At 43.1% G+C, this 25,472-nt stretch overlaps 1 protein-coding gene and 1 long non-coding RNA gene across 3 annotated transcripts; one reads left to right on the forward strand and one right to left on the reverse strand.

Annotated features, from left to right (window-relative positions):
- On the forward strand, positions 92–6,612 carry BATF3 (basic leucine zipper ATF-like transcription factor 3). 2 transcript variants are annotated; one of them, XM_021390411.1, is made up of 3 exons: positions 92–2,986; positions 3,592–3,696; positions 5,690–6,612. In XM_021390411.1, the coding sequence occupies exons 1-3, from the start codon at positions 2,873–2,875 to the stop codon at positions 5,873–5,875; spliced, it is 405 nt and encodes a 134-aa protein (XP_021246086.1). In that variant the 5' UTR covers positions 92–2,872; the 3' UTR covers positions 5,876–6,612. The 2 variants fall into 2 exon arrangements, with proteins under 2 accessions (XP_021246086.1, XP_021246087.1); XM_021390412.1 differs by lacking the exon at positions 92–2,986 and adding an exon at positions 3,333–3,456.
- LOC110395695 lies at positions 13,355–21,658 on the reverse strand. The gene is made up of 3 exons (XR_002436579.1): positions 19,356–21,658; positions 17,380–17,471; positions 13,355–13,463 (listed from the first exon to the last, which is right to left on the reverse strand). It is a non-coding gene; the product is annotated as an uncharacterized LOC110395695 (long non-coding RNA).

Below are 25,472 nucleotides of genomic sequence, written 5' to 3' on the forward strand. Positions count from 1 at the left end.
CGTACGAGTACTTTAGAAGACATCTGTGTTAAATTTTGGCTGGAGTAACTGAAGTAGTTCCACTTACCGCCTTTGAACTTAGGGCTGCTATTAATCACAGGGCTACAAAGCTTCTCACATAAGAGAGGACAGGATGTGAGAGGGACTGGAACTGCAAAGCTGTGGAACGGGTGACCGGGACCGTTTTTTGCACAGCGAATTCTAGTTTGTTTGAGTATGTTTGTTCTGGTTGAAAATCCTCACTGCTGCACAAATGCATACATCTTCACCAAGTGCTTAAGATTTTGCATGTCTACTATTAAAGTATTTGAATGTTTTTTATGTTAATAGGAATACGCGTATCTCTTTCAAGAGGTCCCATCTAAAATGACCAACGTAAGACAAATGTCTTAAGAAATAAGGAGAGCGAGCACTGTGGATTAAGAGCTTGTAAATGAATTAACAAACTCATCCTCCAGTGCCTGTTAGAGGTAGGAGATTGCAGGACAGTCAGTCTGCATGGGGTTTGAAAGAAGTGGGAGTGGATGTCTGCTGCCCTGATCTAGGGCAGCCAGGCCCGGTTCTGCAGCACTCCTTTCAATCACAGCTGGGTAGAAAAAGGAAAATGCATCTGGGAACGCTGCCCAAATAAACGATGTAAAGAAGGGTAAAGAAAACCAGTTGATTCCCAGTGCAGTGTATCAGCTATGAATTTACAAACCTTTAGTGGCTGGTTTTGGCCAAGCAGCAGTGGAAGGTGTCAGGACCTCTCCTGAAATGAAAGCTAGGTGATAAGATGAACTTCGTGCTTGAATGTTCAGCTGTTTTCCCAAAGATTATTACAAATTTCTACAGCAAGTGATATTTCCAACTGGCAGTGTCTGCAATCTGTGTTTCCACTAACAGAAATATATAAAATATTCCTCTTCTTCCCCCCTTCCGGTAGCCTTTTGTCCTTCAGTTAACTTCATAGAAGTGAGCGGTGTTGTGCAAGAAGACTGTCTCTTCAGGTTTCCACTGAAATGTCACAACATCCAAGCTTCTTATTTTTAACTTTGGGTGAATTGGTATTGCATCAAGAAACGTCTGGTCATTTTTCTTTATATAGCCTTTGAATTTTGTCAGGCAGCTCAATGGTGAAGGATGCTTGGGAATATTTGCAAACTTAGTTTGAATTCTGTAGTAATTTGGGGTGAGATTAAACATCTTTTTTTTAGGATGTGCTGCCAGTGGCTTGCATTTTGCTGGGTGAGCCATCCAGACCCAGTGAAATCTTACAAATCGGGAGATTTGTACGCTTTTACTGCATGTAGTTTTTAAACAAAGGTGATGACACTCCTCTTCCAGAAGTCTTCGTGCAGACACCAACATCTGTTTGTTTGAAAGTTTGGGCATGTGGTGCTCTGGGACCCACTTGTGACATGCACCACGTTTCCAAAGAGCCATGCTAAGTTAAGCTGTTCAGCAACTCCGGTCTGAAGGCGCGTAGGCCGCTTCAATGCAGACAAAAGTCACTGATCTGCTGCGATTATAAAGCGTAAGTCAGCTGCTCAGACTGCTTTCTGGGCTTGTTTTCTCTCCCGCATAGAAATGCTCTGCTCTTACTGCTGTGTTACTCGGAACTACTGTGTAGGCATTTCTGCAGATGTACCAGAGATAGCTTTAATACCAAGCAGAAACTTGTTCCCACAAGCAAATTCTGATTTTTCATTTCCTTTGAGCACCAGCAGACTGTACCCAGGCCCAAGGGGACCTTCCTGTGACTTGTCCCTTCTTGTGGGGTCCTGTAGACCTCACTTTACAAATACAGGAGGAATTTATACCCATGAATTATTCGTATCAATAAATTTTTAGAAAACTCGGTGGGACTTAGCTCTGTTAGATCACCTGCTTGTGCAGCTGCCCCTAGGGCACACGTGTATGGCTCCTGTAACAGCACAAACACTTCATGTGGGGTCATTTCAAAGCCCCTCCTGTAGGAAGGGGGCTTTTTTTCTTCTCCAGACACAAACCTGCAAGCCTTCCCCACACCAACAACCACTGGGACCAACAGCCCCACTGGGCCCTTTGGCTCCCTTGCCAAAGTGCCTCAACCTTGTGCATGTCCTGTGACTGCACTGGGTCCATTGTGTATCTACGAAAATGGTTCTGGGGCTCAGTCCTCCAGGGTCCGAGAAGCTCTGGGGAAGGTGAAGGCAGTGCAGGAGACAGAGGCAGGAGGTGCTCTGCGGCACGGCGGGGAGAAGTGCTGTCCCCCAGGGCAGTCCTGGTCAGGCTTTCAGCAATGCTGACCTCAGTCTGACTCCTGGACTCCAGGCAGGGCGCTTCTCCTCCCATCAGCATGAACTGTCAACCAGATCTTCCTGGAAGGATGGTCTATATTTACTCCATTTGCACCCTGCAACTTCATCTTCACCTAAGCTGAATGACTCAGACTTCGGGTGAAACGAAAAGAATAGGGAAGTGGCCGATTTATGAAGGTACCTGGGGTTGATGACGGACTGCACGGCAGCGTGGGGGCACGTTCCCTGGCAGGGACGTGCGTTTGTCCCCGTGAGCTGCGCGTATGCGGTGCTGTACACACGCACACCGTAAAAAGGATGTCGCTGAGTATCTGCGGGGGCACACAGCTATTCACTTCCTTCAGAGCACAGGGAGAAGATAACGCTTCAGTTGCAACGTAGGAAGAGTGTTTAGAAGGATAAAAGCGGCATTGTTCGGGCTGCTAAAACGTTCCCGGCAGAGCGTTCGAACAGAGAGAGTTCTGTCCCGGCAACTGCATTTTCTGCACTCATTGTCTTGCTTCGCCTTTACAATAAACGTGCGGCATTTCCTTATTATTTAAAGGAACCGGGCGAGTAGCGAAAGTGAAAATCGCTTTATCCCAGCCCCGATGCCTTGTCCTCAACCCAATGAACCCCGCCTTGCGCTCCTACCGATTCTCCGAAGGTCGTGCCGCTTTGGAAAGCCGATGTCGCACGTGTTCCGCGGCCAGGAGTGCGCGGGGGTGAGTCAGCCGCGCACCCCTCGGGCGGCTTTTGCGCGGCATCTGCGCAGATGCCGCGCAAAAGCCCCTCGGAGGCAGCGCTCGGGCCACCGCGGCGTTTTAACCATCGGAGGGGCGGCAGGCGCGGCCAGCCCCGGGGCTCTCCGGGGGATTTTCGGGCGGCTCCTGCCCGGCAGCGCCGCACCACGGGGGCTGCGGGCTTCCCCCCGGCTGCCGGGGGCCGGTCGGGCCGGGGCGCGGACCCCGCGGGCGCCACGTGAGCTCCGGGCGGCTCCGCCCCGGGGGCCGCGGCGGGGGCCCCCAGGTGCCGGGGCGGGGCTGGGGACAGCTCCGTGCCGCGGGGCCGGGGGAGCCCAGCGGCGCCGAGAGCGGCGCCCCGGGGCGGGCGGCAGCCGGCAGCCGGCGGGATGTCGTGCGGCGCCCCGGCGGCGGGCAGCGCGGTGCCGCGGAGCGCCGAAGGCGGCCAGCAGGTAGGATAGGGGCGGATAGGGCGGCCGGGGGGGCTCTGCCGGGGTTAGGTGCGGGGAGATCGGGGCTGGCTGTCGGCAGCGGCTCGGTGTGCCCGCCTGCATCTTGGCGCCTACTGAGGCGCTTCTGTCTTCCAGAGCCACGAAGAAGATGATAAGAAGGTAAGGAGGAGAGAAAAGAACCGAGTTGCCGCACAGAGAAGTCGGAAGAAGCAAACGCAGAAAGCAGACAAACTTCACGAGGTGAGCGGGTACTCGGTGCTCTTGGGCGTGGAGTGCGGGACGCTCCAATAACGGGACGCCTTCAGCACGCCTGGGCCTGCCCTCGTCCCGTTCCGGCCCGGAGCTGTCGGCACAGGGGAGGCGGGCGCTGCCGGATGCCGGCTCGGGAGCTCCCTGACACTGTTCAGGTGGGATGAAGCGACTCTGCCAGCGGTGACACCAGGGAGGTGCGTGGTGTTGCCCACAACTCCCATCCCCGTGACCACTTGCGAGCTGGATTCCAGGCTCCTAGGGGCTAAAGCAAACCCACTTTCTGATGCATTAGTGCCGAACCTGGCAAGCTCATAGTGGCAATGCGTGAATGCTTAATGCCTTGCAGAGAAGGTGGTGGTGCAGTGGGATGTCGTGCTGCTCAGTGGCACTGCTGGCTTAACTCAATTCTGAAGCTGTGGTCTGAGACAGAAATACCCAGTTGAAAAGGCTTCTTAGGAACTCCAAAACCTCCAAGTAAGAGAGCTGGGTGCAGTTAACTGCTGTACTCATGTGCTCTGATAAATAGCAGTGGGTGTTTCCAAAAAAACATGAAAGTATCTGATTCTTCCAGAAACTCTTGACGCTTCTCAATATTACAGTGCGGTGGAGTTTTGTTATGTCCCCATTGCAAACACTGGAGGAGAGGAATTGCCGTTCTCTGGTTTAGGACATTGCCTCATACAATGGTGCTTTTGTTGCAGCTGGGGCTCAGGGGGTAGGTGTTGGTTGCGCTGCCACAGTTGTGGCTTCGTTGGTCGCACGGCTCCGGAGGCTCAGCACAGCCTCTTCTCTCTGTGAGAGTGGAAGGATCTGGCAGCGCAGGCCAGGAGGTGTTGAGGTGGGGATCTGGGGTTTGTTTTTTTTCCAGATCTCCTCTGAGTCAGCACCCGAGACAGCCAGGTGCTGGTGTTTCTTTGCAGGGGCAACCCCTGGCTTTTTTGGAGTCACTGCTGGGCCTTGTGCTGTCCTGCAGCCACTCTGGTATTCCTGTTGGATTTAAGGCTCTTCCTCATGCTGGGAATCCTCATCCTCAGATTTTCCCAGCTGCAAGCGGATCTGGTTGAAGGCATTCCTCCTTAGCAAGAACAGTATGGTATTTTCTCCCCTGATGGAGATTTCCTCCCTCCATGGGTTTGGGGCACCAAGAGGAGAGCAGAGGCAGAGCTGGGGACGCTGAGCCCTGCTGGAGTTTGGCTACAATGGTGTGTTAGGAGGATCGTGTCTAGTTTACTCTGTGAGTAGGTGCTGGGAGAGTGTGAGGGAAGGCAAAGGGATCCAAACTGCTGCAGCAAGGAAGGCTAGCATACGTAGTGTGAGGCTGCCCAGAGGAGCGCTGCATGAAAGGCTTTTCCCGTTGCCTGGTAAACAGCCCTTTGAGGGCACGTGCAGACTTTGAAGTTTGCTCTGAAGCTTTCCCCAGGAGGTGAGATTGAGTGGGCAGGTGCTGAGCCCTGGGCCAGCAGTGAGGTGCAGACACCTGTGGGTTTTCCGTGGGCTGGCTCAGAACCTCGAACTCTCTTCTCTTTGGGATGAGAAGTCTTGACAGCAGGGACACTTGAGACCTGCAGTTAGCAAAAAATGTGACATGTGAGTCTCACATCCGTCACAGGTGCACGCTGCAGAGTATCTCAAAACTCTCTTGCAATTAACAAAAGCTTATTCATTGCCAGTGAAGCCCTGGCTCAAAAGCGTCTCAAAATTGCTTGTGACAAAGTGAGGCTTGGCAACAAGCTGGCACGATGCTCAGCTCTTCCTGCTCCTAAGTTCCTGAGCGTTTGAGCAGGTGACTACAAGCCATGGGCTGGAAGAGAGCAGCTGGCACCAGGCGGGTGGTTCTAGGTGTGCCTCCCAGCTGGTGCTTTTCCTCAGGTTGGCCTGGGGCAGGGCACTTCTTTCCTACAGTTACATGAATATACTCAAGGTGGAGCACTGAAAAGAATGTTTTGCCTATTAGTAAGCTTTTTTTTTTCCCTCCCTTCAGGAATATGAATCTCTTGAGCAAGAAAATACCTCCCTGAAAAAAGAAATCGGAAAGCTAACAGATGAAATGAAACACTTGAGTGAAGTGTTGAAGGACCACGAAAAGATCTGTCCGCTATTGCACTGCACCATGAACTTTGTGACCGTACCAAGGCCTGATGCACTCAGCAGCTGCCTACCCAGATGAGACATCCCCTCGACTGTTGTTAAGTGTGATGTGTGAAAGTGCCAGTAAAATGGGAGATTCGAAGAACTGCCTGCTTAAGGTGCAGGTCTGCCTTTGAAGAGGGTTGGACTTGCCCACACAGCTCTTCTCCACGTGTGTCAGTTTTCTGAATCTCAGAAAAACATCAGTATAGGAAAAAAGACAACTTGAACTACAGCTCCTTTCTTTGGTAGAATCTCCGAGCCATGGTTTTGCGGTCAGAAATATCATGGTGCAATGCACCCTACCATCGCACAATGGAATGTAGACAGGGAAAAATACCAGCCTTGGGCTGAGATGCCTTTCTCCCACACGCTCACCACTAGCAACCCTTTGTCAGTTGTCATCCTTTCGTATCAGATTCTGGCTGCTGTTTTGTTTTTTGGTGTTTTTTTTTCCTCTAAACAGATTTGGCTAATAAAAACAATAGTGATATTCTATCTTGATGGTGTTCCCCACCTTCTTCAATATCTAGTGTCCTTATAACATCTCTCCTCTTTGTTTACTGGTCAAATCCAAAGTCTAATGGTAATCTTCCTGTCAGTATTGTTTGCTTAGCACTGCTTCATTAGTCCTCCTTTTGAAATGCATGCAACAAATTAGTTTTCCCAGTCTTCATTTCTTCACGATTCCAAATCACTCTGCCAACATCAATTTTAAAAACATTTTATATCCTAAAATATGGCTCAGCCAACTTCTGGTAATGATTGCCTGCTTTGTATGGAGGAAAAGCAAGACAGAGTTTGCTTGTTTTATACATTGTTTTAAAGAGCAGATTTTAAAAGTTATTGGTTGAATGCATCCACTTGAAATTAACTGGAGGCTTATTTGGGACTGGGGGAATTGTTTGGATTTTTCTTGGTGATGCAGTATCTTTATCCTTCATCTTGAATACTGCTTTTGCTAAATGATAGAATAAGTCAGTTTGGCTGAACGATTAGTTCCATGTCCACATGGCATAACTTCTTGCAAGAAAAGCATTGTTTTATTTCTTCTTTAATTTTTTTTTTTTTAACAAAAGGAATAATTATGACAACATTAGTGAGAAATACACAGAAAAATGTCCTTACTTCCCCTGAAGTTTCTTAGAAGAGCTAAGCTCTAGAAATGTAAATGCTTTAGCCTGGCATCCAGCAAGGAGTTTTTCTCACAGTGCTTCCCAGTCAAAGAGCATCCTCAGATAATGAAAGTCTCCATCCATTTGCCAACTTTCTCACTTCGGCATTCATATTTTTTTCATCTTAGCTTATGAGATCAATTTCTTCACTCATCTGGATCAGTGTATTTATCAGCAGAATATAATGTGAAAAGTTAAAATATTTTTTCTTTTTTAGTTTTACTAGTTTAATTACGCATTACTGGCCACTGCCAAGATAGAATTGGGGAAACTGTGTGGTCAGTTCTCTGTCTTCCAAAGGACCCTCTCATGCCATTGTCTTTGGCTAGAAACTCAAGGTCAACAGGAGGAGAGAGCCTTTGGCTTCTTTAGAAGTTTGCATTAGATTGTTCCCAAGAGAATTTTCAGCGCTTGCAGAAGCCTCCTACAGCCTAAATGTGGTGTTCAAAGTTTCTTATGGTCCTGTAAAAACTGAGTCATCATGCAAAGTAAATCAGGTGCACTCCCTGAGAAGGAAAATGAAAGCTTCAGGACACTTTGTAATGTGCTTTTTGGATACTGTCCTAGATAGGATTCCTTATGTCACCCTTAAGAAAGGAAGTTATCTTAAGTATCTTCATCCACCCACCCACATTCCTTCCGCCCCTGGATGCCGCATTGTAATTCGGGCTGAGTAGAGGTGTAATGGAGAAGGTTGAACATAGTGGAAATTAACAGCATTCACTCTGGAAAAATTCTTTGTAGCTTAATATGGTTGTGGACTGAAACAATATTTTACGTCATTTAAATATATACATGCAGCTGAGCTGGGGCTGGGAATGAAAAGAGCTAGCTGAGGTCAGATGTGATGGAAAGCATGGTCTCTCTCTGTGTAGCCCTACAGAGCCTCAAAAATGGGAGAAAAGTTCAACCACCTTGCCCAAGAGAGTCCATCCCTGCAGAACCCTCCTGAGGATTCTGTCCCACAGGTACTTTCTTCTAGAAGGAAGTACCTAGTCACCTGTGTATAATCCTCCTCTTTCTGTACCTACGGATCTAAACGTCTGTCTAGAAAATGGCTCCAGATTATCATTCAGTAGTCCAAGATCTATTGAGCATTCCTTATCTATAAGCAATAATATTGTTCTGCTATGCAAACCTAATCCACTGTTTCTGCATTTAAGTTTATTGCCTTATTAACTGTGTAATGTCTATGCAGAGCGTAAAATGAAAGACGGCTGAATTTACAGCAATGTTGTGTGCTTGCAACAGCAAGCTAAGCCCAAGGTTGTGCTGCTCTTCTCTGGAAGAGCTGGGAGCTGCACAGGGTCCTCGTGGTCTCAAGTTCTTTCCCCCAACCAGGTGTAGCTCCAGCCTGTGCACTGGGTCCATGAGTAACAGCAGATTTTGAACCATCAGGGCAAGGACTGCTTCCTCCTGCATCTATTTCATCCCCTTTTTTTTTTTTTTCAGCACTATTACCAAAGGGTCTTGTGCATCATTCCTCTTTTTAACAGTTTAATCAAGGCATCTTTTGCAGTGTTTTGTATGAATAAAGTTCACAGGCAGCTGAGAACCCTAAGCAAAAGAAGTGAGCAAAATGAGTGTCCCAAGCTAAATAAATCCAACATACTGACGTATTTACAGAATGAATGTAGTTGCTGAATCATGTGTTGAAAGGAACAATAACCTGTTAAAGCACTGGATTATGTATCCCTAATAAAATTACACGTATCCAGGTTGATCACACTATTTGCAGGAGCTCTTCATAAGGATATTGATTTACAGAGAGTTTTAAAACTGAAAGTATGTTCTGGAGCCTGGGATAATTGTAATGTGAATAGGGAACCAGAAAGGAGAACAGAAAGGAAAAGACTCATTTGTTAAGGAAGCGACAGAAAGTTCTTTTTCAGATTCAGACCTCTCCTTTTGCAGCAGGGTATTACGCCATCAGAAAAAAAAAATGTTTCAAACCTATAAATGGCTAAAAAAGTGCTTGACGTATTCTAGCTGTAAAAAGCTATACCCTATGAATGTGGTCTACATAACACATTATATACTGATGAAGTAGATAGTGAAGATCTTTTCTATGTTCAGATGTTGATTCACATAAAGGTGTACTATGAATTGCAGTCCTGTTTGTTCTTATGAAATATACATGAGAGTTGCCAAGTAAGTTTGGGATTTTCCCTTTTATGTTCGCAATGAAGGTTACAGTTTGCCTACATGTCTACATTGCTAGTATGGATTTCCTCTTTTCTTTGAGTCTAATGAAAAATCAAAATGCTTGGTTCAAACTTACACAAAGATACAAATATTTGTTTCAGTAGCAGATGGAGTCCAATTTGACTATTTGTTCATTCATTTCTTTCAGATGATGTTGGGTCAGATTTAAATGGATCATATTTTTAAAAGATAATTTTAGCTTTCAAAGATTAAAAAAAATCAGCAGAAAGACAAAAATCAAGATTCCTGAAATGGCTACAGTATAACAGAGATCAATTATTATATCTCAAGAGAGTTGGTTAGAGAAAAAGTCCTGCTCACTGATGTTTTGTATTAATGTCTGTGAATGTTTACAATCATCTTCATGTAGTCATCCCAAGCCCTGCAGAAAGTACACCTTTTTTTAAGAACACAATTTAAACAGCCTATTCTACAGATATCACATCTTTCTGTTCTTTCTCCATTGTCTGCTTGTTCCTTCTATAATACCTGCTGGTCTCACCTACGTTTGCAGTAACCCACGTATTCTCCTGTTATTTAACTTGAGACACTACTTTTTATTTTCCCTCCTTCCCTTGTTTTCCTTCTGTTCTTATGTGGTTTGGTGACAATACTGCTAAATGTTGTAAGTATTATGGGAGCAAGTCTAATCCACAGGAATGTATAGAAATTGGACTTTGCTGGCACACCCTGTATATGATTAAAGTATATTATGTGTGGCTAGCTTTGTCAGCTGGCTATTAAGGAAGGTGCCTGTGCAGTCTTTTAAAGTATACTTAGAATGTGACATAACCTTGACTCTAGCCTATAAAACCCATACTATTTCCTGTCCATAGATGAATGCTTTGCTGCATGGTGTTTGGGGTTTCCATTTGTGAATCAGTCTAGAATTTCTGCTTCAGTGAAAGTGATAGATAAAACAACCATTAAAAAAAATCCCTTTACTCTTCTTCCCATCAGTGTGGTGATATAATTCATGTCACAGGAAGGAAGCATGTCTGATAAGCAGGAGAAGCAGTGGGTTTACTTACTGTTACAGAGACTAGTGATGCTTTCTTAACAGGAAGGCTAGGAGTTGTCTGTTAGTAAACCCTCAGTTGCTGTCAGGTGGTCACTGGAGAAACATTTTACATTTACACACATTATCTGGAATGGGCACCCATCTGCAAAGGAGTGAAAGAATTTGGATTAATTGCAGAAATGTGGGTTCTACACTGCTTTCACTGGAAGTAGGAACAGTCCTACAGCTGCCCCAAAGGACGTGTCACACTAAGTTTAGTAACTCAGGTAATATTTAACTAAAGAATAGTTAAAGACTAACTTAAAGTGGGTAATTGTTAATAAGGAAACCATTGTAGCAACCATCCCTGAAACTGCATTCTTCTTTTCTGCTACTTACTCACGTTTTTTTCCCCTAGTTAGTTGCTGTGGAAAAAATCCATAAGAATTGAGTAGTATTTTAAACTATGACATCAAAAGGGCTTGCCTAGTCTGGAAATAGCTGGCACAACTTTTGCAAATACTCTGTTCTCTACTAGCTATGTGTTCATTGTACTCTAAGGGTATCATTATATTTCTCTTTAGAAGTGGATTAGCTAAACCACAAATGGCTCTCTTGGTGTAGAATGAAAAAGTTCATTTGGAGAGTTGGTACAGAATGACTACTATGCTTCAGTTTCACATCTTTTCTTACCCTTAAGCAGCTTCTACATGTAGCCAAATAGAAAGTGATACCCTTAATAGGTGTTTTTGTTTTAGATCTGCATTAGAAGAGTTTTGTATACATTTGGTAAGTTCTACAGACTGCCATTATAGCTTTTTATACTTATTTAGGTATTGTCCAGTTAAGTCTGCTACAGATTGTTCATCTCAAAACTCAGTTCGGGATAGATGTCTCTAGTTATCTCTCCTCTGGAAGAACTTTCTCATTCAAGTGTCTCATCATGAATTTATTGTCACATTTTCATCAAAGTTAATGAATTGTCAAAGCTCTTGAGATTCTTATAAGGAAACTGTCTTGGGATAAGCAAACTATCAACGTTTGTCTTCCATTGTAAATAGTAAGAAAACTAATTTATTATTTGTGTTAGGTAAAATAATTGAGAATCTTGAGTAAGCAACAAGACTGCTTAAGTATTTAATGCAATGTTAATATGAGATACAATTAGTTCACCTGGAGATAATGTGAGTTAATATAAGAACTGAAAAATAACCAGAGGATGAGCTGAAGGAAGATGGCAATAACTTGTTTTGAAAAGAGAGCTGTCTGGCTAATGCTTATAAGGGAAGGCTCGCAAGGATCGATCTCAGACCAGCGGTGTTTAATATCTTTGGTAATGAGTTTGGGCATGGAGGAACCATTAGTACAGAGGAAGACTGAAATATCATTCAGAAGGAACTGTGTGACCTTGCAGGTGAGAACAGAAATGCAAAAATAATAATAATACAAAGTTTACAGTCATAAACGTGAAGAACTAATAACAAGAATTTCTGTGGAGACTCGTGCATTAGTTGGAAATGACAATAGAATGAAAAAGAAATATTATCTTAGTCAGTAACTGAAGCTTGAGGCACCAACACAGTGGGGCAGAAAGGAAGTTAAATGACAACTTAGATGTGTTGTAATGAGGCTATTTCTTTATGTGTGTATTTGTGTTCTTTAAGAGAGAAACTTCCATACAACCATGCAAGAGCCTGATGAAACCCCACTGGAAATTCTGCATATATTTCTGCTAAATCATGATAAAGAAAGATGAATCAAAAATAATACAGGTACATAGAAGGGCTGATAGGAAAAATAAGATAATGACTTTTTTTTTGTTTCAGGTTGTTAGGCAAATAAAGTCTGAGAAATAGTAAGATTGTTGTCTATGTAATTATGATGAAATAAAGAATATGGCAGGGAAAGAAGTAGTGTAGGTAAGTGATAGGGTTTGTAGAAAACTAAATAAGAGTAATTTGTACATATTTTTGAGCTATATATGTTCAGAAGTTTCAACTTGTAATAAGAAGGAGATTCAGGAATAGTTTTCCAACAGAAATAGCGTGTGAACAATGCCACAAGTAAACATGTACACATGCAACCTGTTTTAGGATGAAACCTGATTATTTGATGTGAGACCAATGGAGTATTCTGGTGATCTAAAATATTTCCTCCTGTTCCACGTACTTGTTTTCTTTAGAAAAGGTCTGAAATTGTTCTTAAAAAGCAAGATCTTAATAAATAAATAACAATAAACAGAACAAAGAAACCCAAGCAATCTCTGAGGTCCCTATATCTCACCTCATTACGTAGCAGCTCATTTAGTCAGGATTGCTAACAGAGGTGTTAGATTTTGTCAGCAGAAGCTCTATCTCTTGTCAAATTAAAGAACTGATTGAAGTAGGAAAAGAGCAGAGAAGAGAGGGAATTTCTCTTTTCCTCTGTGTTTCTACTGAGCAGTTCTAGAACAATCAGAAAACTCTTCACAGAAAAACAGAAACAAAATAAAACAGGAATGTGGGAAATTTCCCAAACTGTTTGGTTGTTTACTTTAAAAGCTGAGTTACTCCAGCTTTAGGAATACGCATTTGACAGAAGATTGCAGGAAATTTTCGTTTCTCTCACATGCAGTTCATTGATTAAATATATAAACAGGATGTCTTTAAGGGCAGAAAGTTTTAAAACAGGATTTGATACTAAGCAAGAGAGCTGCTAGTTCCCTTTTAGCTATTTGAGTTTCATCTTTGCTTATCAGAGCTGTTTTAAGGCACAGTAATTTCCAAGTGCACTATTGGGTTGTGAGGTAAATAATCTCTAGAGATGAATTCATTATTTTTTTTTTACTGTAAATGACAATAGTACACAGGACTAGAAATTTCCCTTGTAAATTCTGATCATCCCATTTGTTTTCTAAGTTCCAGTATGGACTCAGAACCTATTCTGCCAGTGCATTGAGAAGATACGTACTCATGCCTTTCTAGGGGGACTTGATACATCAGCTGGGTGTAAGGGCTTGATTAACATCCAAAAGCCGTGGAATTTGAAAGGGCCTTTTTTATCAAACAGGTGAGGTGAAGAAACTATGTATATATTGTTTCTATAAGAACAAAAGCCCAGTTCTCAAGGCTAATAAAATACTGAGAGAGCCTGCCTTGGTTTGAGCCATTGTCCTATTGGTTGTTCCGCACTTCTCCAGTCTGGAGTTTCAGGTAACACAGGGAATCTTGAAGAGTCAGCGAGGTCAGCCCAGGCAGAGCAGCTTGCAGCTGTGTAAGTACAAACAGGGGTACAGGTGACTGAGAGTTGTAACATGAAGCTATATGATAACTCAAGTTTGTTGTTGGCTGTTCTAAATGACACTCACGTGTGAGCTCACTTGTATTTTTTTACTACTCTGTTAAGAAACTGTGTGATCAAAACACTTTCCCCATGAATTGTTAGATTACCAAATTTTATATCAGTCACCTATATTGTAATATTCTACTTAATTCATATGAAAAACTATTTCTACAGTTTTTCACTAATTGGTTTTGCAACTCTAATCCTTTCCATATATTTTCTTTACATTTCCAACTAGAAATGGTCACCATCTTTAAAATTCAGGAAACAATACACAATTATCTAAAAGTAGGTAATTACTTTTATTTCAATTTTTATAATGGTTGAGAAAAATGAAATTATTCTAAGCATCAACTATATATGTTTAAAGAAAATATGTATAATGTTTTTCTTTTCTATTTCACTTTTAATACAGTATCTGACATCAGATTCTATGGAGAGACTTCTATCTGTCTTGTTTTCTTGATTTGCTCTCACAAACTGGAAGAATATATTATAAATGACAACACAAGGATATTAAACTGTTGAATGATTCCTTGATAAAAATTCCATTACACAATCTGCATACTTGTTCAATACCTGAACAGCAGGGCTTCAATAATCTATCCCAAGTCAATATGCAGAATCTCTCCGTTCTTTATAGTATAACAGAATGGGTAGGGCTGGAAGGGACCTCAAAGCCCACCCAGCCCTACCCCCAGCCGTGGGCAGGGCTGCCCCTCCCAGCTCAGGCTGCCCAGGGCCCCATCCAACCTGGCCTTGTGCGCCTGCAGGGATGGGGCACCACAGCTTCTCAGGGCAGCTGTGCCAGGGCCTCACCGCCCTCCAAGTAAATAATTTCCTCCTCATATCTAATCATAATTTTCTGTCTTGTAGTGTAAAAGTGTTACTTTTTGTTCTATCACTGTACTTCCTGATAAAAGCCCTTGCCGCCTCCAGCTTTCCTGGAGGCCCACTTTAGCTACTGGAAGGTTGCTATAAGGACTCCCTGGAGCTTCCACTTCTCCAGGCTGAATAATCCCAACTGCACCTCCAATTTACATTCTGATTTTCCTAATAACAGTAACTTTTTTTGAAACACTTTTTACATTTTCCAAATGCTCTTTAATGAACAAGTGTTTTTTATTGGGCTCTGTCATACACTGTGAGTTACATGGCTGTTTGTCATTTACCATGTAACATGTATGTCACTCCAGCACCATCTGCTTTACCTACAAACCTTGTGAGCCCTTCAGGGCAGAGGCATTTCTCGCAATGAATAGTCAATTCAGGGAAATGTTCCAGTACTTTTCTGGTCTTTCCATGCCCTGATACACTTGATTAAAAGTCCTCTGCTATTACGTATATTTCATCATGCAATATGACGGCTGTGGGAACATCAGCCTGTATCATGTGGTCTGCAATGGTTGGTTCTGTGTAAGCCCTACCTTGTGACATGTGATGCCCTGTGCACATTACTTTTAACTTCCCTTATTATCCCTTCACAATACATAGCACCTACTTGTACTTGGCTCAGGTTGGGGCATTTGAATTGCAATAATTCAGTGTCATTTCCTTTTAACTTCAGTGACATTTTCTTAACTACAGAAGAATTGTGTCAGTGCACATGTAAAGTGTATATTTCCTCACCTTAGCTCTGCACTTGCTTGGAACCCATTCAGCACGGAGTTCAGCAAGAGTTCAGCCACATGGCACGCAAAGGGCAGACTACGGTCCATAGCATCTTATGTACAGTGATTACGACACATTTAAAAAATGTGTCCAGTCCTGCAGCATGTTCAAGAAACTTGGCACATTTACATGGTGCTCTATATAGCCAGAATCTACTGCTCTGTTAAAGGAGTGCAGTCTGAAAGATTATGCCTTAATGTGAGAAATGAGAAATAAAATTTTCTGCTTCAGGGTTCATTTTTGTTGTATAGCAGCTAGATTCCTGCATCTATCTGTTCTCTCTAAAATGTTTTTATAGCAAGCCATGTTTGCCAGCACAATATTAAATGGTCTCCAAACACTGTTTTAGCTGACTTGTCATGTTTTCTTCACCATACCTCACTTCATAATTACTGCCTCCCATTGCCAATAACTCATGCCCTCCAGAAGGTCCTGTTTAGGAGTGAGTAATAAAATACTGAGAGATTAATATTAGGTTGATGACAGATCATTTAATACAACTCTTAGCAAAACTCCCTGGTGTCTAGGAAATTGGCAGAATGCCGTTATGGCTGCTTTCTGATGTCATTCCATTAGCAACAAAGGGTTAGGTCTCTTAGGTTATTCTCTTGAGTTTAATGGAACAGGTTTCTTTTTAATCTTCAGTCCTCTCAGGGAATTGTATGAGGTGTGTTTCATTTGTGTATATCTGGCATGAAAGTGGATCTTCCTAGATTACAAAACAATACTGTCACAATATTGTAGTTAGTAAATTTAAATATTTTCACTTAGTTCTGTGCTAATATTTCCAGAGAGAGCAAAAGAGCCTCAAGTACATGGATCCACATTCATGCTCTGAAATTGCATTGTACAGACTAGGTTTTTTACATGTCCTATGGGAAATTTTGAATGGTTGCCTACATTGCCAAGCACTTGGATGAACTGCCTTACTGATTTCAAAAGTGTAGTCTCAACAACTCAACTAAAACAATAAAACATCACACCTGTTTCTTTCCCTGTACCACCTTTATGCTATCCTGATGATACAAAGAAGTTTTCAAAATGAGTGCAGGTTATGCTTATCTCGTTTACAAGATGATTTCAATTGGGATGTTCATGCAGGTACATTCCAACTGACTAAGAGCATTGCTAAATTGGCTCTGGTAAACTCATCAGTCACAGTTTAAGATACAACTACTGCTTTGCCATTTGTTACCAGAAGTTACAGAAGGGGGTACATACCCCAGCTTATCCTTACTTCAGTTTGCACTCAAATGCCTTGGTTCCCTTGAAATGTTTTAAGGTAAGAAATTGTGTGATGCTTATTTGTCTTTCATTAACAACAGAATCAAAGAATAAGAAGTATTGATTTTAAATCTGGGAGAAGTGCTGGAATGAAACCCTCTCCTCTAAGTCAGTGGGGCTTGCCATCCCCGACTGCCTTTCTGCCAGAATTTCAACACAGGAGTTCAGCTCCTATTCAGTATGGGGAAGGGAAACAGCAGATGATACAGATACCCAGGGATAAAAATGAGCATTTGTTCTCCCTGAAATCAAATGATGCCAGAAATTTCATGCTAGATTAGCCTTATGTGTGTACATTTTCAGGATGCATAGCTGTAAGATGTAAAACACCAACAGCAAATGCCTGCTTGAGAGAGTAGGTGTACATATCGTTTTCTGGGTGACTATGCCTTATCTGCCCACCCCTAGCTGCTCCTTCTCCCATATTGCTGTCCTGCCAATGACGCCAACACAATGTTTCTAGGTTTCATAATAAGCCCATTCAGTGAAACTGGTTGAAAAGTAATCTTGAGTGAAGAGGGAGCCTTTTTTTTGGGTATCAGTTGGCTGATGGTGTTCACAGAATAGCTGGACAAAAAGCAAGAATAGCACAGTTGAAGGGGGAGAGCTTGCCATGACAGGGAGATAGGCGAGGCTGGTGGCAGGAGAATGCCTTGGATCAGTAGGTTGTGCTTACCACCTAACGCGGTGTGTCATGGACCAGCTTTGGCCTCGTTTGGTATCCAACATTTGTATACACAAAAGGGATGGATAGTCTGCCATTTGATATCTGCCTGCATATCTTAGCTGCCTTGTTAATGAGCTTTAGTAATAGCTGAACTCTTGGATATTAATAGGCAACTGCTTTCTAAATTGACTACTTTCAAGCAGTGAAGATTAGTCACTTACCCAGAATTATGCACTTAATGGTCATAACTTCTCTGGAACGTTATTGAATCAGAAGTAATAATCTGAAAAGATTTCCCTCCCTCTCCATTCTCCTTTGGGAATAAACAAAGTAGAGAGAACTTTGTAAGAATTTGACTGATTTTGAAGTTTCTCTGTAATTGAAATAATCACTTTTCTATTTTGTATATGAAGGTATTCTTGTAGTATCTTCATGAGTCTTTTGTGAACCATTGGGTGACATAAATATCTATTTAAAAAGAAATTCACGCCTTCAAGAGAAGGCAGCATATATGCCATGAACAGTTTTCACCTCTATCTTGATACATGCTAAGGCATTATTGGTTGATACCCAGTAGGATATTGCTCTTCATGATTGCTGTTTTCAGTATTTAAAAACCCTAATCTAGCCTTTGCAGAAGTGTGAATGGGGTACTGCCCAATACTTTTGAATCCTGTGACTCATGAAGGATTGGCAGTCCACCCATGTGTTAATTCACTCTGAAGTAAGTCTTGCCACCACCAGTGGAAAAAAGTCACTTCAAACTGAGCACTACTTGTCGCTTCCTCGTGCTTTTAATTTCAGAAGGAGCTGAATAATGTACATTAGTGGAAAAATAATGTCTTAAATGGCATCTGATGTACAGAACAGTGGTTCCCAGCCAATGAGGCAAGACTTACGGGCAAGGAAGGAGTCTGTGACATTCAGGAATGTGCTCCACAGGACTCCTCTGAGAGCTGGAAGGCATTAACAATTTCCTCAGGTGACGTTCATCTCCCCAAAAGTAAAGTACTAAAACTGTTAAGATGTTTAAAAGAGAAATTGCACCTGATATAAAGCATGTTCTGCTTCCAGTTGAGAGAGAATGAATTGAGCTAACACCTTCTGAAAGTGCTTACTGATTGTGTTAACAAGTTTATGTTCATGCTTTTTAAAAGATGTTACATATTCCTTTGCTCAGAATTGCAAAGACAATGTGGCTTAAGTCACGGGGGCTGTTACTATCAATGAGATCTTGGAGATGTTTGTTACCACTTTTTTTGCCAGAAGTTATAGTTCTATACCAGAATTAGCAGAGTAAATGATTCTTGTCTACTATCAGTGATCAAACTGTTCCTGAACCTGCCTCCCAATCTTTCTACTAAAGTAGCTGCAGACAGGCTGGGTGATTTGTTACACATACTCTCTCCTGGGCTGCTTATAATTACTTTAACTGTTTGCTGTGTGCACGTATAAACCTGATAGGAGGTATGTGCAGCACAATGCCAAGCAAAATAAATAAAATAATGTATTATGAGAAGCAAAGCTGATGAATTGGCAGGCCATGAGATAACTATTCTTTCTGAGAAGCAGAGCTGATTGTCACCCAGGACTATATTAGAACAGTGCTGGTAGGGAAACCACATGATGGTGCAGCATTTTCACCATTATATGACCTAGGCAAGAGTGATGTGCTGCAATTCTCTTGTGCCATAAGTCAATGCTTGCTAAAATGGCTTTGAGGCCTTGAGTCAGTGCTTCTGCATGTGTACCGTGAGCATGCACTGAAAATATTGGTTCAGATTTCTCTGGTAACTAACTCAGTGCTCACACTCCTTTCATTCAGTGTTAGCGTATACCAATACCCGGCTATGATTTGAAATGCTCAATATTGCACAACGAGAGGGCGGTGAGGCCCTGGCACAGCTGCCCTGAGAAGCTGTGGTGCCCCATCCCTGCAGGCACTCAAGGCCAGGTTGGATGGGACCCTGGGCAGCCTGAGTTGGGGGGGCAGCCCTGCCCACGGCTGGGGGTAGGGCTGGGTGGGCTTTAAGGCCCCTTCCAACCAAAGCGGTTCTGTGATCCTACGAGCGATCGTGGTATATTTGTTACCCATGCAGCAGCAAAGGCTGCAGGCACACACCCCGCACACTTTGGGGCCTGTAGCTGCTGTTATCTATGCATCCTGCTTTCACGAGGGCGGTCTGCTGGGCTATACCTGGAAGCCATCAGAAAATCCCAGTGACCGTATTTTGTTACTCGTGAAATACAGTCTATAAATTGCCTTCAGGGACTCTCCATCCAGATAACCAGTGGGTTCAGAATTTTCATTTACAGGATCTCAGCTTGCCGAAAGAAGGGGAAGTCCCTGTCACATAGCATAACGCTGCATGAGCCCGAAGTGCCTGGAAGTTACACGACAAGCCACGCTGACTCGCATGTACGCTCTGCATCCCCGCCGGGACGCGTGGGGCAGGGTTTGGCCACGAGCCTCAATCCTGGCCCCAGGGAGGCCCGGCCGCCTCAGCTGGGCAGAGCGGGAGCCCACGACAGGGGACAGCGGGACCGCATTCCCCTCACGCGCCCCCGCTGGCGCTGTAACGACCGCTCCCATTAACTGCCGCCGCCATTAACGGCCGCCGCGGACGCCCTCGAGCCCTCTCAGCCGCGGCAGCGGAGGGGCTCGGCCGGGGGCTCGCGGCGGCCGCGCAGCCGGAGCCACAGCGTCCCCTGGCGGCAAAAGCCTCCCCGCGCCCGACCGCGTCCGGAAAGTGAAAGGCTTTCAGTTGAGTGTTCGAAACGGCTGAAGGAGCCGGCGCTGTGGCGCGCGTTCCTCTGGGGAGGAGAAGGAAGGGGCCCGCCTACGGCCATCGCAGGGAGCCCCGCTGCAGGCCGTGAGGCTCGGGCCGAGGAAACCAGGCTTTTACTGCTGGGTAAAAATAGAAAGTGTGCAAACCGCTCTCCAGTCTGCTCGGTTGGGTTTATGGCTGTTGGGAACATGCTGGGCTGCCATGAGCTGGCTCTGACAGTGCCGTCCATAAACCCACCGCTGTTATAAGAGAAATCGTCATCATCCCAGTACAAATCCCAGCAGCTGTGGTGTGACTGGCTTTGGTAACTGCTGGATGTTGGCTTGTCATGAAAAAGCCAAACTCAGAACAGTTTGCTTACATGTAGTCCTGTTTCAAATTAATAAGAATCACATCAAGATGATGCAAGAGAGATTTATAGTCTAATACAAGAAATATATACAAATCTTGCACAAACCACGCGTAGCAATTGCATCGTTTTGGCACCAGTAACAGTACATTTGCTGACACACTGCTGAGTTAAGGTGAGAAACAAAAGATGAGATGTTTCAAAGAACTGTGCTTGTTGGGAGGGAAAGACTCCGTTCACTCATGCCAACGCACTGTCCTAGCGCCAGTCAGTGGGGAGAAGGAGTGGAACGGCAGTGAGTAAAGTGCATCTGAAAGCTTGTTTCGCTTCTGCTTGGTGCTGCTTACTACCAGCTGGCAAATAGCCGGTTACCACCTTTGGGCTGTTTGTGAGAGCTGCTCGGGGGACAGTCTGATTGAGAAACGCATTCTGGAAATACCACATTTCATCGAAGGAGACAGTGAATAGAAAGCTTGCATTTGGGCTCTTATTTCTTACTGTCTGTACTAGAAGACATGAAATGCCTCACAGTTTTGTGATTCATTGTTGGGCTACTCACAGCACGCTCGTGGTTCTTGTTGGAAGTGCTCTGCACAGATGCGAATTAAGAGGTCTCGGTATGAGCTGGACCTTTCTACTTTTGAGCAATCAAATTACATACAAGAACCGAACCACTCATTAGAGGACTAGCAAAAGGACTAGCAAAAGACTAGATTGCATGAACTGCATTTTGCCTTTTGTTATACCTGCTGGGATCAGCCACTGGTTTTACTCATGCTGAAGCCTCTGTTATGAAGAGGAGAAATCTTGATTGTTCATGCTGCCCCTAAAAAGAAATGATTATGTTCTTCCCTTCTTCTTGTCTGGAGTCCTAATACTTCCTTTCATTATCTTCATCCCTGGGGACAGTGACAGCTTTTCTTAGAAAACTCAAGAGAGATGCAAGAAACTGTCTTCTTCTACAGACCACATATACTTATCTATGATTTATCAGAAATGTGAGTAATTGAGGGAAATGCTCTCTCTGAATTTCTGGGAATGGTGGTATCTGAGGGATCCCCCAAATTATATATCTCTCTTTTTCTATTTTCCTATTGTATTTTGTCTGCAGGTGATACTGGCAGTTATCTCCTTTTCTACTTAAAAAGCAGAATATTGTATTTTCCTCTGTGTTAAACAGCTCTTTGGCACAATTTCCCTTCTTTGCCAGCTGAGGACAGTAGCATGTAAACCCCTGAACCAAACTGCAATTTCTTGTATCATTCCATCTAGTAAGTATTGCTGGCATGCTCCTGAAATAGATATTTGCAATCATTTGCTTTACTTTTACTCTGCTAAAGTAATGTTTGGTGTTTTGCTTTATTAAATACACGGAGAATTTGCCAGTAGAGCCAAAGAGAATTCTCTTACCTTTCTTTATGAATTAATGTCTATCTCTGTGTATTTTATGCAAAATTAATCCATATTTCTTGAATGAATTTTTCACTTTCAGTCTATGATTTTGGCTTGCTAGTTGTCTGTGCAACCATCTAAAAGCTTACGGACAGAAGAATGTTTCTGTTTTCTTTTGGTGAGAAAATTACACCTACCTCCGCAAGGCTAACCAAAAAGCTGGCTATCCAGGTTAAAGTCTGGTCCGAAATTGACTGAAAGGTTGAAGCGTACAACTTTGCCTTGATTTTTTTCTTAGCTAAGTGATGAAGGATGAGGTAACAGGAGGTGTTTGGTTGGTTCCAGGGCTCAAGAAACTGACCTCAAGCTCCAAGTGCTGCTTGCTCCTTGCGAGGCCTTACGTTACAGAGATTTGTTTGTCTACGCCCAGTCAAATGTGGTTCCACTGTGATCAGAACATATTGAAAATTAAAACTGGTATTGTAAAAGAGTGCAGCTTATTTTAGTGCAGAGAGGTTGAAACAAACTTTTGCTTATGCCTTTTTTATTAATACATTTTGTTTTCCGTTTAAAGGAAAACAGTTTTCACTCTTAGTCATTAAATGGCCTACCCAACAACAATGCATTGAATAGTGTAGATCTCCCAGCAAGTGTCATGGCTTGGACTGACTTCCCATCTATTTAAAAAATGTGTTCAAACCCCAAAAGGCAGTAAAAAATATCTCCCTCATCCCCACTCATAAATCTGGAACTGAAACACTCCTTTGTATCCTGCCTGGCTTTTCAAGATGGGATTTTAGCGCTTCAGAAAATTGCCCGCAATTTTGTATTTGTACACTGCATGGTGGTAAAAGAAAGCTACAAATTCATTTGTGGTTTCTAAGCACTGCTTATTACGATATGTATTCAGGCAAGTTTAACAAGGACTTAAATCATGGTGTAAGTTTCTGATTGTATGTAGATTATTCCTAAAAGAAGAATATGTGATAAAATGCAGTAAGTTGAGCTAATTCAGCACTCAGCAAGCATGCAAAACAAGTGTAATGGAGATGCTTAAGAGGAAGAAGTGTGGGAAGGTGATCTATACATCTGGGAAGAACTGGTAAATCCTAAACTCTCCTGTAAGTTACTCATGTTGTCACGGTCTGGGGATTAGGTGCTTTGGAGAAATTGCCACCAGTGATGCATTTGGCCTCCCTGCAGAAGCTATTGAGCACACAGTGTGTGCAGCAGCACTGGTGAGTGTGGTTGAGTTTGAAGGAGCTGGAGATGCTCTGGGTTGTACTGGGAATCTTGGGATCCACAGGAAAGAGATTACATCGAGAGCTGTGTTGGTGGTTTGTGCTTTGAGGAGGCATAGGAAGGGCCAAGGGTAGGAGGGGGGTAAGGCTAGAACTGAAAAAGAGCAAGAGTGGGAAAACTGTCGTTTTCAAATTTCTCTTACCCTTTACTGTAATACTGTCACACTGTTAATACAGAAAGACAAACTGAAAGGGAAATACTTTATATCCCTCTTGGCTTTCAACTTTTTCTGCTAGAAGAGCTTCTCTGACAGCCTTGGCACAGGAGAATATTTATTTTTCAGTTTAAAACTGTAGCTTATCTGTTGAGGTGGCTAGATGGATATTATTGAGAGCCTGTGGCTTTCTCCTGTAAGGCAGATAGTGCCATCTTCCTTTTTGCAAGCCAGTGCATATTAAAGTTGCGCAGGTCACTTTGCCCGGCAACTCTCTGTGAACAGTCTGTATTACCTGTAAGCTGATTCTCATCTTACACATTCTGAAGAATAATCACTCAAGTCAATGTTTCTTTTGGACACCAGGATTATAGCTTGTGCCACTATTCAGTCACTGTTAATTTTGACCCATAAATGTTTTGGAGATGGATATGCCTACTCTGCTTCTAAATCTATCTTGATGCACTCTTACTAAGTAAAAGCCTGGAAGGGACAAAAAGAGACCTCCATCTAAAATTTAATCCAGATCACATGCATTGTATGGTGCAGAACAAGAACCACAGAGTCCTCTGCCAGTCCTAGATCTTATAAAATCTAAACACACCAATAATCATGGAGGCTATTTTTAAATGTTTACCATGACTCTCAAAGGCACATATGCATTTAACATCTGTATCTTTTTAAAGTGTTATTTATTCTAATATACCACATCTCTGGCAGTAATTTTGTGCTAATTGCTCAGAACATTATGTCCTTGGGGAGGTTATAAATTTGACACTGTGTTTTTTCAAATTTACACATATTGAATATTTAACTAACTCAACATCATTGGCAGCTCAAGGTGCCTGCCCATTTCACTTCAGAAGTGTGGATTTATTACCATGAGTCAGAGAAGTAGAATTACCTTTTCCTGAGGTTGGAGTGATCTGTCTTTCCATATAAGATGCTACTATGGTAATGTCGGTCATGTTACTAGGGTGACCTAAAAACACTAAATGAATGTTTTGCACAGAATTCATTTTAAAGGAAACTGAGCATTACCTTCTGTTCCCTTACTAATGCATATGGTTATCCATATTTAGAAATACTTTTTAGTTCTTGAATTTTAGTTACTTGAAATTAGACCCCCAGAAGGATTTAAACACCATTAAAGTCATCACAATTCCAGCTCTCTGCTGCCTAAGCCTACACTTCTGTTCACCTAGGCATGCACAGACATCAAGTTCCACCCGTGGTTGTGCAGACCCATAGCTCTTGTACTGTGCCCTGAGCAGGACTCTGCCCTGCTATCTGTCTGTCAGGATCTGATGTGGCGTTCATGCTGAGAGTGCACACATGTGGCAGCTGTGTATGTATTTAGAAGGCTTACTTCCAAATGTGTCTTCCATGATGGCTGTACAGATTGCAGTTGGCAGAGGCTGGGCTGGAGATACAGTATGTTCTCTTTAGGACCACAGAGTTCTTTATCAAGATAGCCGGGTTTTTTTTGGTGGGATATTTTCTCCAGACCTTGGGTCATTTGTATCTTTCTTTCATTCATATGCAAAGTAGTAGGACACTAATGCTTTCCTACGTAAGGAACAGCCTGAAATACCAGACATAACTGGATATCCTCTCAGCAGCGAGGACACTGACTATGTATTTATATGCCTGGGAATAACAGAACTGAGGTTTGGCAAAAAGAATAGAGTCCTATGGTGCACTCGGTATCTCTGAACATATGGAAGGAAGGGGTCAGTTATGAAGGAATCTAACTTTTTCTGTATTTGTGCTTGTGACAGGTCAGCTTTTAGAGGGAATCCAGTTTCCAGTGTGTAATAATTGCCTTGCTGTTTCTGAGCTAGCAGTGTTTTATCTGTACTTTAGAAAAGTGTCACTAAATAAGTGTTCCAATAACTGTGAATGCTGGTAGGGCTGGTGGTACAAGCAATTAAAACTGGAAAACAATTAAATGTATCTTAAAGTAGCTGGCTGGGGACGAGGGGAGAAACACTCCAAGTTTCTTTAAATAGTTGCAATGTGTTTTTGGGAAGAGCTGGAAAATGGCCCTCTGACAGGTTCCATGTCTTCCTTCTCTGGTGTATGCATCTCAGTGCATGGAAAGTATTATTACTCTGGAATTTAAATATGTGTTGTATGTGCCACAGTCATTAGTCTGGAGTTTCTGGTTTGGAGGGGAGAGAAACATGAGAAACCAAAGAAGGAATTGAATCAGATTCCCCTGCCTTAGGCCCTTATCATTTCTTTTACAGTTATGGAGATCCCTCATACCCTTTTTTCACTGCACAGAACCTTCTGCTGCCCAGACATGGCCCTAGATATACTAAT

This window comes from Numida meleagris, chromosome 3 (assembly GCF_002078875.1).
Source record: "Numida meleagris isolate 19003 breed g44 Domestic line chromosome 3, NumMel1.0, whole genome shotgun sequence".
NCBI lineage: Eukaryota > Metazoa > Chordata > Aves > Galliformes > Numididae > Numida > Numida meleagris.

Excerpts from the sequence above, each read along its gene's own strand:
- BATF3 (XM_021390411.1), top strand. The coding sequence starts at position 2,873 with ATGCCTTGTCCTCAACCCAATGAACCCCGCCTTGCGCTCCTACCGATT. Across the intron at positions 2,987-3,591 it reads GCGGCCAGGAGTGCGCGGGG|AGCCACGAAGAAGATGATAA; the intron begins GTGAGTCAGCCG and ends TCTGTCTTCCAG. Across the intron at positions 3,697-5,689 it reads AAGCAGACAAACTTCACGAG|GAATATGAATCTCTTGAGCA; the intron begins GTGAGCGGGTAC and ends CCCTCCCTTCAG.